The 17,285-nt window shown below is 33.2% G+C and overlaps 2 protein-coding genes across 2 annotated transcripts in view; one reads left to right on the plus strand and one right to left on the minus strand.

Annotated features, from left to right (window-relative positions):
• The window catches only part of LOC148274672 (transient receptor potential protein-like), a 28,343-nt gene extending 19,256 nt beyond the window's left edge, over window positions 1-9,087 (plus strand). The window contains exons 14-19 of the mRNA XM_088236809.1: window positions 1,744-1,966; window positions 2,563-2,725; window positions 4,992-5,155; window positions 5,427-5,627; window positions 5,887-6,051; window positions 6,284-9,087. Coding sequence (XP_088092935.1) covers window positions 1,744-1,966; window positions 2,563-2,725; window positions 4,992-5,155; window positions 5,427-5,627; window positions 5,887-6,051; window positions 6,284-6,738 — 1,371 coding nt within the window. The 3' untranslated portion in view covers window positions 6,739-9,087. The remainder of the gene's footprint in view (window positions 1-1,743; window positions 1,967-2,562; window positions 2,726-4,991; window positions 5,156-5,426; window positions 5,628-5,886; window positions 6,052-6,283) is intronic.
• A 1,736-nt stretch (window positions 9,088-10,823) lies between these two features.
• The window catches only part of LOC148274673 (transient receptor potential protein-like), a 31,966-nt gene continuing 25,504 nt past the window's right edge, over window positions 10,824-17,285 (minus strand). The window contains exons 15-19 of the mRNA XM_088236806.1: window positions 17,025-17,187; window positions 16,097-16,260; window positions 13,889-14,119; window positions 13,479-13,652; window positions 10,824-11,817 (exon numbers count right to left, since the gene is read on the minus strand). Of these exons, the coding sequence (XP_088092932.1) occupies window positions 11,444-11,817; window positions 13,479-13,652; window positions 13,889-14,119; window positions 16,097-16,260; window positions 17,025-17,187 (1,106 nt within the window). The 3' untranslated portion in view covers window positions 10,824-11,443. The remainder of the gene's footprint in view (window positions 11,818-13,478; window positions 13,653-13,888; window positions 14,120-16,096; window positions 16,261-17,024; window positions 17,188-17,285) is intronic.

The following is a 17,285-nucleotide window of genomic DNA, read 5'->3' on the forward strand; positions in this document are numbered from 1 at the left end:
TGTTCTAATTTATCAAGCAATTCAGAGTTAGCATCTGGATAACATACATCTGCTTAGTCAAGGAGTGGAAGAAGTAAGCTCTGGACTAATGTTTGCTTAACATTAATTGGCAAGATTTTTTTTTACATAGGATAAATATTTTTTACTGAATTTGCAATCAAAAACTTTAGATATTATCCATCACATATTACTTAGGAGGCTGTCGGCATGAAAAAGTAAACGATCTCTCTTGTGTTCTTCTTTTATCATATTTTTACAGCGCCCTCCGTTGGTCTGTGTCGCATATTGTGAAATGTTCAGGCACGGGTGTTTTAGTTTTGTTTTATTTTCTATATACCTAATTGTTACTTACACCACTTTCAGTCATAGCGGCTTTGACTATAATGCATTTAAAGTATATAACATGCTTTCATTGTCCATTAAAACAGTAATTAGTAACCATAAAATGTTTAAAAAGACTATACTAATCAAGCACACTGATCAAGCAAATAATAATTGGTCAAAAAGCTTTAATAAAAATTATCCTAAAAGTTCCAATCAGAACTAGCTCCCTCGGTACATTTGAAAATCTAAATGTAAATTCTATAAAACAACTTTATGTAAAAGCTTTGTTACTATACGCACGTAAACATTATTCTCTACCTTCCGTTACAAATACAATAGTTACTAGATACTCCACCCTGATGCTGCAAAAAAATAAAAAATAAATGCAACCTTCGGTCAAAGAAGATTGATCTACTACTCTGTCAAAGTGTACAATCTACTTCCATTATCCATAAGGACAATTAGTAAGTTCTCAAAATATAAAATTGTTATTAAGAAATAGATAGTGGAGGTGGGTTGCGCACGGATTGATGAGTGGATCAAGCCAAATATGTAAAATGTATGCACTGTTTATGAATTTTCTTAATTAGTCTAAATAAATTGGTTATGTTTTTTATGAATATTTTTGTTTTTTATTGTTTATTATGTTAATTATAATTAGGTTAATTGGTTTAATTACGTTTTTTTTATTGTTATTATTTTGTTAATTTTGTTGACTTTGTTAAATAGCTAACATTAGGCATGTTTCACATTTTTTTAAATGTTTCCCCCGGCACGGGACACCCCAGTGAGGGAACATTATTCTGTATAAAAAAAAAGAATACAAAAAATGTAAAAGTATAAATAAATAAATAAAAAAGGAATAACAAAGGTAGGAAGAAATAAAATGGATTATGTAATTCAGTAGAACTTACTACTACAACTACCATCACGCCATTTCCCCGTAAGGGTAGGCAGAGAGAATGGACCGCCACACACGTCTATCCTGGCATACATTCCTAGCTTCTTCTTTATTCATACATGTCCTTCGGTTCTGTCTGCTTTTAACATGACTAGATTTTGGTTTATATGATCATGCCACGTCTTGGTCGTCTTCGTCTTATTTTCGCCATATATACTTGTTTTACCATTCTTTCGTTGTCCATTCGTTCTACGTGACCAAACCATCTCAGAGACCCTGTTTTAATCATATCAATTATACTTAACTCAGATTTACACTCTCGCCTGATTTCATCATTCGTTACCCTGTCATACATTGATTTCCCACACATTCGTCTAAGAGATCGCATTTCAACCGCGTTCACTTGGCTTTCATCCTTCCTCGTTGTGAAGCGTTTCATCTTTGAATGAAACACTACATCTTTTAAAAAGAAATCATCAAAATTTATGGAATTCTTTTATTTTTAATTATATGTTTAGAGAAAAGATCACGAAAAGGCAAGAATACGTCATGAAGATGTCATGCGTCAGTTGGTGCGACGTTACGTCACTGCTGAGCAGCAAAAGCGTGATGACTTCGGAGTCACTGAAGATGACGTTATGGAAATTAGACAAGATATAAGCACCATGAGATATGAACTGATTGACATCCTGCGAAGAAACGGCATGCAGACTCCCAGGGTTGACAAAAATGATAGTCAAGGTAAATTTAAACACCTAAGCTGATTTTTTACGATTGGAAAAATCTCCACGGCATATAAAATTACATAAAATGGATTAATTGTCATTATATTTTAGGTAGGTACTAGGGGGTACACCGGTACGCTCCAATACTTGTTTGCAGACATTTGAATGTCCAAGTATGTCAAAATGTTCTTGAATCCATATTTCGTATTTTTTTGTAAGAAAGTTGAAAATATCAGCGGTGCGGTTCTAAATGCTGTCGCGAGGGTAGATAACGCTTTGCTAGCGCGTAATTAGTCAGCAAAATACGTGCTAGAAAAGCGTTTTCTCCCTTTGCCAGAACGTTCCGAATATATAAAATAGAAGACTTTATTTTTTTGCCAATAGGAAACAAGTTAAAGTTACGTTTTACTTGTTCAAATTAATTAGCACTTTCGTGTTTCAGTTAACACAAAAAAAATTTTTTAACGGCTAAAACTTTATTACCTTACAAATTTATGCGTAATACTGACACGAAGGTTTTTCGATTGTTCTTAATTGCCATATTTTCTTATATTGATTATGTTACAACTTTTATTTTCATTTTTGTTGACGATTATTTCTTTTTTTTTCAAGTTCCCGGCAAGAAGGAGCGTGTTATGGAAAGGAGATTAATGAAGGACTTCCAAATTGGCATAGTAGAAGGTATAGTCGACGAAGTCCTGTCTACAAAACAGGAGCCTAAAGATGTATTTAGTCAAATCGCAAAAGCTATTGGGCGGCGATCTACGATCAGTGGGTAAGTATTTTAGCTAGCCAAATATTGTACATTTATAGTTTTGATTACAAAATGAGACACGGACAGATGCGCGTCGCTGCTGTGCCCGGCTAGGTTCAGTTTAGTCATATAAAGTTTTCAATGCTTTTATTACTTGGTGGAAACCGAATGACCGATTACTTGTACTACTCTATACTCCAAAACTTCGAAATTCTAGATTTTTCAATAATACAATTGCAATCTAATACATTATGTGAAAAACTTGTCTGCAGCGTACTAGAATAGTAATCCATAATTTGGAATCCTTCTGAGTCGAACCACATTTGTGAAATACAGAAGGTTCTAGAGCGATTTTTGCGATAATTATATGTCAAAGAACAGTATTATTATCCATTCTTGTATCTATCATTATTTCTAGAGGGTATGCTGGATTGCAACAACCTCGAATCTTGTCGTTATATTTTTCATCGTGTTATTCTACCTTCAAAATCTACATTACGTAATACGTTAAATAACCGTTAAAGTAACGCTGTCTATAATCCTTAAATAAATAAATATGTAACAAATTCAATATTTATTACTACACTTAAAGCTTCACAAATGTTCGTCTCCTTCGAAGTATTCCCCCTTGCTTTTTATTCGCTGCTCCAATATTTTCTTCCAAAGATATGCACCGGAAAACGTCTGATTTGTGGCAGAAAAATAGCTGAATGTTGCACCATGACAACGCGCAAAGTCACTCGTTTTTGTTCGTCGGGTAATTTTTTGCCGATAACGGACCAGCCGTCTATACCCACCCTTCGCACTCTCCAGATATGGATCAAGCAGACTTTTTCCTGTTTCCCAAATCAAAAATCACTTTAGGAGGACGCCATTTTCATAGTGTTGAAGAAATTCAAGGGAAATCGCTGGTCTAGAGCTACGGCTAGACATCAAACGTGTTCCAAGGAGCATGCGAACAATGGAAATAACACTGAAAGCGGTACATAGCAAACAACGTGGGATACCTCCAAGGGGATGTAGAGAAAAACTGTTATTTAAACATTCAATTGTTTTATTAATGCCATTCTCTTTCAAGTTGCCTGTTAAATATTTGATTATAATGTTTTCGGAGACAGTTAAAACTATAAAATACTTCAGTTTAACCTTAGATGATTCTTTGAGATGGGATAATCATTTAATGGAAACAACAAATAAATTAAGATAAATAATATATATATTCAAAATTCTACGAAAAATTGTATCCATCTCATTGATAAAAATTGTGTACTTTGCGCTTGTACAAAGTGTATTGTCGTACGGTATCTTAGGATTGGGAGGTGCATCATTTTCTTGTCTCGACCCTCTCATTAAGTGTCAAAAGTCTGTTCTTAGAGTAATAAACAAAAAACCGTATCGCTATCCTTCAGAGCAACTCTTCAAGGAATTTAATGTTTTAGACGTTAGACAATTGTATGCTAAAACAATAATAAATAGTCATTACAATAATAAAATTGACCACGTCTTAACAGCACACAATATATCAAATCGTAGTGTGACATCACAGAAACACATTGTACCGTGGACGAAAACTTCTTTCAGACAAAGATCTTTTAGCTTTATGGCTCCTAGAATTTATAATAAGGTTAAAGATAGTTTATTCACCAAACAAGATGTAACTTCTATGCAAAAATAACCCAGTGGCTTATTAAGTTAGGAAGAAGAGAAACCGAAACCTTATTAAACTACATTGCAAGGTAAATTATATTAATATTAATACTATCCACGACAATTTAAAGACAACAATACAATGACAAGAAGGATAAAATTTATAAATATATATATATATATATATGTATGTATGTGTATGTAAGGGTGTTTATGTATATGTGTGTGTATATATGTATGAATATTTTTGTGGGTATGTGTATGTGTACACATATATATACATATATATGTGTGTGTATGTGCGTGTATGTATGTGTGTATGTATGTGTGTATGTGTATGAATGTTTATAAGGGTTCACACGTGTGTGTGTATGTATATGGCAATATATAAATAAACATATGTTAGTCTGCCTTAGCACGGGTCTTCTCCTATTAAGCATTACTTTATAATATATATTTAAATCAATTAAATTAAATTAATTAATAATCTATAGAGAAAATACGGGAATATATATTTACTGCTAAAAGCAAGTGATTAGTTTTTTTTCGTTTTCTACCTACCATCATTCAAAATAGATTTGTATTTTTGTGCGTTTTGTAAATATTTTCATTACAGGACATATTTTATGTTCTTTTACAGTAAAAACACCGATTGGAATGCTTTAGTACGCAAGAATACATCAAAGGGAGATCCAATTGGAACTACGTCTGAAGCTATTTCGCGTCGTTCGAGGCAATCTCTTCGCCGTAATATATTGGCTACTATAGACACAGCAACTTCGGTCGATACAGAAAAACTTCTAGGTAAGTGTCTTTTTCTTCGTCTTCTTCGGCCTTATTCTCCACTCGTTTCTGTCCCTCACTTTTTTTATACAAGTTCAACCAGCTATCGATGCATCTTTTTTGTAGTCTGGGTGTATTACCCATTTATTTCATCTTAAAAAAGTGTGTTAAATACAAAGGGACAGTAGCACTACAAAAGGATTTGAAGCTTTGATTTATCTGATTACGCAGACTCTTTCTTTTATCCTTATCCTACGTTATCTAATGATAACAACCTCAATTTTATTTTCAGAATACAATCCTAAGTTATCAGATGTTACTCCAGTAACTCGTGTGGCGTACGCCAAGTTTATGAAGAGTAAACTCAAGTCTGATTTCATAATCGGAGAAGAAAAGGGCAAACTTGGTGGTTCTACATCTCTAACACTTGAAGATGAGGTTATGCAGCCTACGGGGTCTATTAAAATAAGGCCTACTACTTCAGAAGAAGGAGGTTTGTTTTTTTTATGTCTAAATATCATCTTCATTTAAGGTGTTCTTAGTTGATAGCACCTGTTATTGTAGTCAATTTAATATATGCGTTTGATAATAATATTAATCAAGTACCGTAGTTAATTTGATTTAAATAGTGTGTGTGTGTCTACATGGGTTTGAAATTCTGTAGTTTAAAGAAAAATCTTGAGCTCATTATATAAATTAAGAGTTTCAAACACTTTATGAATGTCTGCCTTAATTGAACTTTTTTTTTTCAGAATGTTCTGAGCAACCCGATGAGAGTGTAGTAAAATCTTCCATTGCTCCACTCGTAGAAAAAGATTTCCGTAGTAGGACTCCTATACAGGAAGCTTCAGACGAAGAAATAGAAGTTATGGAAGATCTTAAAGTTGACAGCGACGAAGAGGCACAAAAAGAAGAACGTAAGTGAATAATACAAGAAAAAAAAGAGAAAAGTATTATTTTCTATGTTTGACCATATAACTTTTTCATATAAATCATTTTAGGTTCTCTATTCTGAAGCTTCACAAGGATAATAATAGTTTCCAAAAGTTATTACTTTTTGATGAATAAGATCAAAACATTTTCATACAATATTTTAATTCAGCTTAAATTTACTACAATTCTAAAGTTAGGTACTATATTTTATTACAGCATGTGAAAGTGGTCTAGTTTCACCTCCAGAAGAAACTCAGCCTGAGAAATTTGAAGAACCATCAGTAGCTAGCATGGAAAGTTCTCGTATCCCAAGTCCGTCTCCAGCAACTCCAGAAGTACCGACTCTAGATCCTGAACTACAAGAAGCTGAAGCATCACTTCCTTCAAGTCCGAAATCTCCAGACACTTGTCCAGAAACTAACGTCAGAACTCCAATTTCTGTATCTCCTGTACCTAGCCAACATGCTTTGCCAATAGTATCACCACCTACTCCTACATCCAGCTCTGCACCCAGTCCTGAACATGAATTACCTTCAACCAGTGCTGTAAATCCTTTAAGTCCTGAACCAATTCTTACCGTACCTCCAGTTGCTTCACCATCAGTTAGCCCGTTGCACAGAGGAAGAGGAATTTCTACTGCCACTGGTAGACAAATTTCTGGGTGGCTTTAAAGAGTTAAAAATTATATTTTTTGATCAATTATCATTGATATGAGTAACATTTGTTTGGATGCAATTTAAAAAGCTAAATAACTTTTAAAAATAGGTTATTAACGTGTTGCGAATTAGAAATATGAGGATTTGGTTTTGTTGACGCGCGTTTTAAGAAATTTTATAATAACGGCAATTTTTGAGTGATTAAAAAAGAGCTTGAATAGATAACTAATTATTATTGATTTGAACATTGTCTCTTGTTCATCTATAAGACAATGAACTTTTCAACGTTGGATTATAGTTTTTGTTTAAAATCAAAGCCAGGTAAACGATCAATAGAATGCAGTCTGCAACTGGCTCAACACAGTGAATCTTCTATGCTATCTAATGGTAGCTAATGTTATCTGTCATCCAATGGTAGTTTGTCACCGGAACATGCGAAATAGGAATAGGACTGCTGAGGAGTAGGCGAGGTGCGATTTAGACTTAGAAAGCGGACTGTATTGTTGGGGTAGGAAGGCTGCGGGACTCCATTAAAATGCTGATGTTGAGGCGTGACGTGATACTGGAACCTGAAAAAGAAGTTGGCGGTCTCGCGACACTGGCACAGCTTGTACGGAGATGGCGGTCTAGGTAGACGCTGGCACAGCTCCATTGTTGATATTGTATGTTGAAAATACTTCACTCGTAGAATGTTATTTGTGTACTGAATTTAAAAGTGATTTTGACAAGCACTACATGCGTTACTATTGTTAAGTGAAGTGCGCTTGGAAATGAGAAGTGGGAAGGTTTATACTCGTAGATAGGTCGACAGAAATTTATTATTGAGAGTTATTCCGAACAAGGATTGTTTTTTAACAAACTTGGAACACTTTTGCCAATTTATTGTTTTGAAGCATTTCATTTGATTTTGCGGTAACATCTCATCCATGTTTTAAATTATTCATATATTTAATTTTTAAATAAACATTCATCCAAATGCCATATTATGCAGATAATTTAACTTCCTTAGTACCTAATTGTTGAAAGTTAGACATTACATATAAATAAATTGTCTTAATCTCACTTAACGAACATTATTTGTAACTGTTCATGAATTATTTATCTAGGTTCCTATTTTTTAGTACTTAAATAAGAAATTACCCTATTATCCTGTTTTGAGATTTGGGAATAATACAATACAATTGAAGGGGGGGTACACGGCAAGAACAAGCTAATTAACAAATAACGAAGACAGGATTCCGAAAAGAAAAATTATCCTTATAAGAGGGACTCTAGGTTTGTGTATGTAATGTAATAAGTTTTTCATTAATGTAATATGTTTTTTTACAAACAATCAAATAAAAAAGTCCACTTAACATATTTTTAAAATTTCTTTTTTGAACTGACAAATCGAACTGGTTGCAGGAATTGTCGCATTTTAATTTTCCAAGGAGTTGTATTCTGAACGCTTTTGCGAGCGTAGAGAACGATGAAAAAACAGTTCTAAATGCTCGCGAAAGCGTTTAGTTTTCAAGACAGGGAGCCGCATTTTATTAGTTTTTCATATTCCATTTTATTGAACTCATTCAGGAGAAAAAAATGATATTCATATCTCGAAAATCGAAAAATGCAATGATCCCGTTTTAGCCGTGTATCATGTGTGTAGTTCAGTGCTACGGGAAATTGGATATAAAAACGTTTTCTTATACGCGGTAAAAATCAAAGTATTTCATTGTAGAGCGAAGTTTCTTTAAAATGCATTAAAAAAATCATTCAATGAAGTACTTCTAAATCAACCAATGATGGAGTGTTGCGATAGATTTCTGTTTTCCTGGAAGCCAACCCCCCAATTATAACAACTCTTCGAAGAAAACTAGAAAACGTCACATGCGGAGCAATAAAAAAAATCATAGCGATAAAAATACGATACATGAAAATTCAAAATATTTTATTTTCGTCTGGTTTAATAGTTTATTAACACATATAAAAAAACCACTGAACTTCCCCATTGTCTATTGAGTTTAAGAGATAAACTATATTGAAAACGACAATGTGACCTGAAAAGTGTGTTTTTCTTAGATTCCCAAGGGTCTTGTAACCTAGAGTAGTTTTAGCATTTCCTGGTTTAAAAAAAAAAGAGATCTTGGAGGCTGACTTAAAGTTAATCATTTGCATCAAGTTATTTGTTTATATAAATGATTTTTAATAAAAAAAGTATTCATCTTTTATTTACGTCTTTGTTTTCATAACACTGTCTTCATATGGAGAAAAGTCCTGATATTTCATTAAAAAATCTTCCGTTATACAAATGGTGAGACTTCATTTATTCAGTCGTATGTAAGAAAATACATGACTTCAATTTAGGTAACATTTTTTTGAGTTTTCCTTTCAGTACTATTGGATGACTGAAAACAAGGGACTAACAAAACCGAAATTTTATAGACATCCACTTTTTTACGGGGGGGTATTCTTACATAATTTGGAAAGTAGATTGTTTTGAGTAAAACACTATTTTTTATGCATTATTGCACATTGCTACTTAGTTCCCATTCAAAATAAAATAAACATTTTGATTATTCATCCAAATGATGAAAAATTCTATGTTTGAAGAAAAAATGCCACTTTAAGTAGTGAGATTTAGGGTCAAACAGTACCAGAGCGGCACTGCGAGGCGCGTCGCGGCAACACGAATTATTTTCACAGTTTTCGGTGAAACGAATAGGCGGCACTCGCTACGAAGTTTTGTCGCGGAGTGTCGCTGCAATTCAGTGCGATTTGACCTTTATAGAATATGAGAATACTATTTTCACTCAGATACTTAAATGTTCATGCAAAAAAATCACTGAAATTAATTAATTCATAAACCACCCCAGGGAGGTATAATAAATGCTGCCCAAAGATTTTTTCCAAGAACATTTTATGCTAGCCTGCTATTTCTGATGCTTTTGCATTTAAAACTTCAATTCAGTTAATTGCAAATTATTATTTTGATTTTTCATTTTATAATTAGCAATTTTATTTCATGCTAAAAATTACGTGCCCTATTCCATGTTTTGTTATGAGATGTTAATAATATGCATATACAAATATAATGTGTTCCTATTTGAAAAAAAACTGGTTAAAAAAACAAAGTTGTGTGTTTTTAAATAAAATAAATTAAACCTGTGTTAAATAAATTTAAATGATAAATGTTTTGATTTATTTAAAATGTTTATTTGATTTATAAAAATTATGAATATTTAATTAAAAATGTTAAGTAAATCCTGCTTTATTATGATTTAAATATTTCCTTCAACCATGTTATTCATACATTTTTCATTTAAGTTTATTCTTCACATACCAAATAATAAGTTTTAACATATTTTTTATTTACTTAAGAAAATTTAATATTTGAGAAATACTTATTAATTATTTAAACTATTGCTATCAATGATTAATTCAAAAGTTCTGTAAATACTAAGAATCGGACTCAAAAGAGTTCTCCATCTTTGTGAAAATATCTGTCAAAACGAACCAAAGAAAAACCATGTAATTAAATATATTATCAGATATTAAAATCATGATCTTATTATCATTATAATATCAGATGTAATAATTATGGAGGTGGATTCTAAAAAACGTCTCACATCTACGAATGTTTTCAGAGATTTTCCATACACATTTTTTTCTTTTTATTTGATTATGTGTGCAAGTTAAAGGAACACAATAATATATAATATGCTATATAAAGTGCATGATAAATATCCTTACATGTGGGTTATCAGCTGGAAATAAATATTTTTATATCGAGTAATCACATAACCATAAGAAAAATAAGTGTTGTGATTTACAAAAATATTAAATCATGTATGATGATTAGCAAATAACATATTTTCTATGAAACATGATGGGTAATAGAATATTGCCTGATGGAGTTTAGTATTTTAATATTAATTTTACAATAAAATCAACATTAACATGCATATATTTTACTGACGTAAATTTTTACAAGCTAGGTGTATAAAATTTTATGATTTTTTTTTAGAAAAATTTAAAACAATTATTTTCAATGAATTAAGTATACGTGATATACAATTAAAGTAAAATTTATATTGTGTGATATTTAAAATGAAAAGCTGAGAAATACTTAAAAATATAGCTTTGTGTTCTAAATTGATAGTAAAAAAGAAAAATACGTTAGCAAAAAAAGAAACATATATAAATTTTATATAATTGTATATTTTTATATCATGGTTATGTTAACAGAAACATAATTTCAAGCTCAATTATTTATTACGTGATTATTAACATTAAACAGTTTACCTACAATCAATTGCATGTAATGTCAAATATAAGAAATTGAATGAAATTTTAATGGTATATTTTGTGTTTTGGCAACTTAAAAGTTTAATTTGACTTTTATTTATAATTTTCTCCAGTGACCGACCAGGTTTCGTCATGACTGACATGAAAAGCTGAAAATTATAAATAAAAGTGGTGTTAATACGTATTTTTATTATTATAATCAAAATCCAGTTCCACCAATAAACGTCGGTAGAAAAACTGAATACACAATTTCTGTAAAATTTGTATGTAACAATAATAACTAAATCTAATATTTTGTCTATATCCTTGCATCGATACTTGCTTTTTTAAGGCAGGTATTTGATAAAACAAAAAAATTTTCATCGGTTTAGGGTTTAAAAATAAATAAGAAACTTCGGCAAAAGCAAATAAAATTATAAAAAAATTGGAAAACTAATTAGATCCAGCCAGAAATTTGTCGGCCGGTGGCTTTAGACTTTCCTCTTCCCGAGGGAGTCGGGCTGGGAGCAGGAGTCGGCACCTTAGGAGATAATGTTGATGAAGCAGGATCAGCCGGAGATGATGGTCTATCTGGAGGAGTTGGTGGTGAAACAATAGGTTGAGGATGAACAGGTTCTGGAGAGTCTGTTGACTTCGGAATGGTAGGGTATGAATCTTCAGGCTTGTGGGATGATGGATACGGGCTTGGTACTCCTCGGCTAACTGGGGGTGGGCTGGGAATGTGAGAACTCTCTAGACTGGCCACTGACGGCTCCGTAGATTTGAGTGGTCGAGTCACAGCTGACGTGGAAACTGATCCGTTTTCAGACACTGCAACAAAACAAACAAAACCTGCTTTAGATTGATATATTTTAAAAAAGAAGACGAAATACATAAAAAACCATTCGAAGAGTCAAAGACTTGTTCATCTCCTGGTGTTGTTGTGAGTACGTTTGACAAAGTAAAACCTCGTAATGGTTCATATTTAACATAAAATTTTTGTTATATTACTACTTTTTACAAAAATATATCGCGTTTACTAAATCGTTTTTAATTAAAATTCGAAGAAATACATATTTAAAGTATTTAAAGGGGTTATTCAGGAAGGTTTTTTCCATTCACAATGTGAAAGCTGACGGCCAATTATGCAGATATTTTGTGTTCAGTATTGATTGCCATTTTTATCGTATGAAGGTAAGCACCCAAACAGCGTTAACAAATAGTGGAAATTTATTTTCGAGATCAGTGTTCAGTTAATCCACTGTTTTACCGACAAATTTTGTTTAGCGATGAGACTTATTGAATCTTTGTCAATAAACACAATAGTCGCATCTAGAGCAATTTTAATCCAGGAGCGATCCGTCAGATACCTATAGAGCCCAAAAAATACACTATTTGGTGCGGATTGTAGGCTGGAGGTATTATCGGGCCGTAATCCTTCAAAATTGAAGAAGGCCTAAATGTCCCCGTAATTAAAATCCGGTGAAGAGCGATGCTCAACGAATTTTTGTTACAAAAAGTGTCTGTACTTGGCCTGCAAAACATTTGGTTTCAAATGGTGTCACATGTAAAGTGTACAAGAAACCATCGACTTATTAAAGAAAGAGTTCTTTGACAATGTTACCTCAAGAAATGTACTTGTGAGCTTGCCTCCAAGATCATGCGATTTGACGCCTCTAGACATTTTTTGTGGGGGTATTTGAAGTCGATGGTCTACGTGGACATTGCTTACAACGATTCCAGCCTTGGAAGTCATCATCGAGTACAATTTACATGACATACGGCCACAAATGTTGAAAAAGTGGTAGAAAATTGGAGATCCAGGATGCGGTTAGTAAAAAAAATCCCGTGGTAGTCAGAAATCGTTTTACAGAAGTCTACCAAATAAAAAAAAATCCTTTACTTGTCCGTGATTTATTCCAATCAATAATCCTCATAACCCTAAAAAAACATCCGTCATAATGTTTTATTTAGATGATACCGATTTTAAATTTTGAGGGGCAAAAAAAATAAAGCATTTTAAATAGGTATGGAGTTGTTGTTGAGAAAGGAATAATAAAATTTGAGCATTTAAATCGGGTTGTAGTCCTGTGGTTAGTTTCTCGGACTCACGGATCGAAGGTCCCTGGTCCGAATCCTACTCTATCCCAACTTGTTTTCTATTTCTAATAGTGAGTTTTTTACAACTCGTTAAAAATGGCCCTCAAAATTAATATTTGGGTAAATCGTAAGAACGCAAATATTTATTTAAAAAAATATTGCCACATGTGGGCACATATTGGTTTGATTGGTCACATTACACTGTATACCATTCGCAGTTCTATCTGTAATCAACTGTTAATATTTGTACTCATTTAGAACTGTATATTTATTTGTCTTGTTGGCAAAATAAAAATCAGAAGCGCATGTTTGAAAATTCGGACCATTATGGAAAATAAAATTTCTGTCTTTGTCATAAAATTTTTAGCATGTTTTCAATATTGTACACCTACTATCGTCTCTTTGTTCCTCAACCTCCGCTTGTACTTGAAGATCTTGGTGTTCTGATTTTACGTCTAATTCTTCATCTGAAGTTTCTTGTATTGGCGTTCTACTTCGGAAGTCCTTGTCTACAGCTGGAGCAATAGACGACTTTACGGCAATCTCTTCGGCTTTATCAGGTGTCCCTATAAAAAATGATTATCAGTTATCATCATAACAAGTTTAAAAGTGTTTAGAAAACTCAAGCATAGACAAACAGATACATAATTGTTCAATGTGAATTAAGCTTAAAGGACCTCCATTGCAGTAAGTTCTGGAGTAAAGTAACATAAAAACAAGCATGATCACGGTGAAGTATGTAGATTGTCTATGTAATGTATCATATATTATTTCTGAATAGTAAAACATTGTAACGTTTTACCCGCTTCCTTGGTTTCCTCTTCATCTGATTTCTTGGATTTAGGTCTCAACTTGATGACAGGAGGAACTGTTGTCTCTAACACTTCATCTTCAAGGGTCAAAGACGAAGTAGAGCCTCCAAGTTTGGATTTTTCCTCCCGCATTATGTAATCAGACTTCAGTTTACTCTTCATGAACTTGGCGTAGGCCACGCGAGTTATTGGGGTCACTTCTGATAACTTGGGGTTGTACTCTGAAAAGAATAATAGGAAACGGAATTAGGACTTCAACATTACTTGATTCTTACTAAATATAAGCTACAAGAAAAGTAGATAGATAGCTCATAAATGAAAATTCGAAATAAACTCGAAACATGGCATGTCGAGGATAATGTAAATTTATAAATAATACAAATATTAAACAAGTGAGGGAATTTGTTTATTTTGGCAGCAAAATTACCCAGGATGGTCGGTCCATCAAAATCAGAAATAGTCAGCCGGATTAAACAAGCAAGAATAGCATTTAATAAGAAATCATTTGAATCTCATAATATAAGGTTAAAAACAAGAAAAACTTTAATTAAACTCTGGTCTGGAGCATACTATTGGATGGAAGAGAAACGTGAACTTTTGATGAGGCAGAATGGGGCGGCTGGAGGCGTTTTAGATGTGGTGCCACAGGTGCATGTTGGGGATTCATTGGTCGAAACATGTTAGGAGTACTAAGATATTCAACAGGGCTGGGAAGTCTAAATGCTTGCTCAATTAAGTTGCACAACAGCGAGCCAAATGGATAGGCCATAACATAAGACACCCAGTGCCTCGATTATGAACGCTATCTTCATCTGTATAGATCGAGATGGTATACTTAACTTCTGTATTATCTGTATCTTACCTCAGTTTGATGTACCTACTTGTCATACCGACATTACATGATCAAAACAAGCCAATGGAATGACCGCAAACAATTAGTCCGCGTCCTAAGGGACGTCGCGTCATTAACATTTAAAATAGTTCTCATTTATATTTTAAATAGGCTTCTGTAATAAAAAGTGCTCACTTCAAAGCGATTATAAACTCCAATAAATCCCAACTCAATCAAAAATTACTCGCTTGAACATGAATTTTGTATAACTTTTGAAAATCACCAAGACGGTACGCTTAACGATCGTCTGTATGTATCTACCGATCGACTACAAAGCCGGCTCCTTTAACGTCTCGATACATTCACTCTGAAAGATAGTAAAACAGATGGAAAAAATATAATAACTAAACTTATTTTTTACACTGGTAACTCCTTTACGCCTAGATACTCTTATATGTTAATAGGACATAACCTAGCGACATGATTTTCACATCAAGGCGTTCGTTTTATTAAAGTGACAGTGATGTCGGAATTTAATTCTACTTCAAAATTAACTTATTTCTCTCTCATATTTTTAATAGACATTTAAGAAAAAAAGTGTCAATCTCAACACGATTAAATTTTTTAATAAATCATAAGTAAAGGAAAAATCACTCGGTGGAACAAAATTTATGACATTTTTAATGCGTAGATAAACGTATCGAGGGGTTCTAGACCCGTCGGTATAAACCGATGTACTTACATCAAGACTTGATGGTTGGGGTATCGGTAGTGTACCTTTATAGTCGGTCGGGAGACTTTTATCTTCAACTATGACGTCATACTGAAGCTATGTCATTTTAGAGCGTAGATATGTGTACCGTGACGTTATCGGTTATATTTATCTTCCCATCATAATCGAGGCCCAGGCCTGCTTCTTAAGATTGCGGAGGGCGCGTGCGAAGGCACAAATTATAGAGGACGATCCTGTTTAAGCTACATGGACCAAATTATCTTCGACATGCGTTGTAGCGGGTACGCCGAGTTGAAGAGATAAGCGGAGGATAGAAACGGGTGGAGATCAACCATGTATGAAACAAACCAATCACACAGATTGTGACCCGCAAAGAAGTATCATATCTTAAAGAGTTAAGTGAAGTAGTCCAACTAAAGAGTAGTATGTGAAGTGTACTCCAAAATATATTTTTGAAGCTTTATTTTAATTTAGAAAAAATATATTCTGAACTCAAGAACGATACACACCACTCAAACTATTTCAAAACCGTTACCTGAGCGTATGTGGTGTCTATATAAAAACATTGTACTAATACAACTGCACCAGCGGAAAACTCTAACCTTGTAATCGGATATATATTTTCAAACTTACCAACAAGTTTTTCCGTATCAGCTGAAGATGCCGTGTCAATATGTTCCAGAATGTGTTGGCGCAGCGACTGTCGAGACCGGCGCAGAAGAGCTTCAGATCTGGTACCAATGGGGTCTCCCTTCAGTGTGTTCTTACGGACTATAGCATTCCAATCTGTATTTTTACTATAATTAAAAAAATACGTATTAGAGGGCCGATGATATATAAAGTATTTTTTTTAGACATCAACATAAAAGGGGTCTAAAAAGTTTCATTTTGGATCACATTGAACTTAAAAATTATTTAACCGAGATTTTAAGTTTATCACTCTCTGAACATTTTATTAATTATCTATATTGATAAAATTCTTTTTTGTTAGTAAAGATATAACTTTATCGCATTGCAAATTTGAACACGTTTTAAAACCACCGAAATGCAAAAAGTTTACACTCCACGGAACTGATTCCGTTAGCGCCTGGCTAATGTTGACGAAAACAATGGCTCATTAAAACAATGCTTCCCATTTATTACAAAACAAAATGCAACTCACGCCCTTTGGTGCTTATTTAATAAGGTTTAATGCACATTACAAAATTTAATTGAACTGATTTACTTACTCAAATACGAAATGACAGCCGGTTTAGCGCAAAAATTTACTTTTTTGAAAACTTCAAGCTCTGGTTGAGGGCCAAAAGTTGTATCAAATATTTTTTGATATTTTTTAAATTCAGAGTAACTCACGAGGCAACATTTTAGACCCCTTTCATTTCAAAATTTGGGAAAAAAGTTATCGATCCACCCTAATGAGTATGTAGTCTAACTCCTTCTTATTAATATTCTCCTGAGATTAAACAAAAGCGAAGGCAGGCATCTTTTTTAGTAAAAAAGATAATCAAGAATAGACTAATTTAAAAATAAAGTGCTTAAAAAGATTTAAAAAATAGCTTACCTACTAATAGTAGAACGACGCCCAATAGCCTTTGCTATTTGGCTAAACACGTCCTTAGGCTCCTGTTCCGTGGACAAGACTTCATTTACTATTCCCTCTACTATACCTATCTGGAAGTCCTTGAGTAATCTTCTTTCCATAACGCGACCCTTTTTGCCGGGAACTAGAATAAAAAAACACATGTAAATGAATAATGAGGAACTATAGCTCTACGGGAAATTGGAAACAATAAATGATATTTTGCGCGCGGCAAAAATTGGA

The sequence above is a fragment of the Micrasema longulum genome, unplaced genomic scaffold, assembly GCF_059751315.1.
Source record: "Micrasema longulum isolate JH-2025_06_02 unplaced genomic scaffold, ASM5975131v1 h1tg001608l, whole genome shotgun sequence".
NCBI lineage: Eukaryota > Metazoa > Arthropoda > Insecta > Trichoptera > Brachycentridae > Micrasema > Micrasema longulum.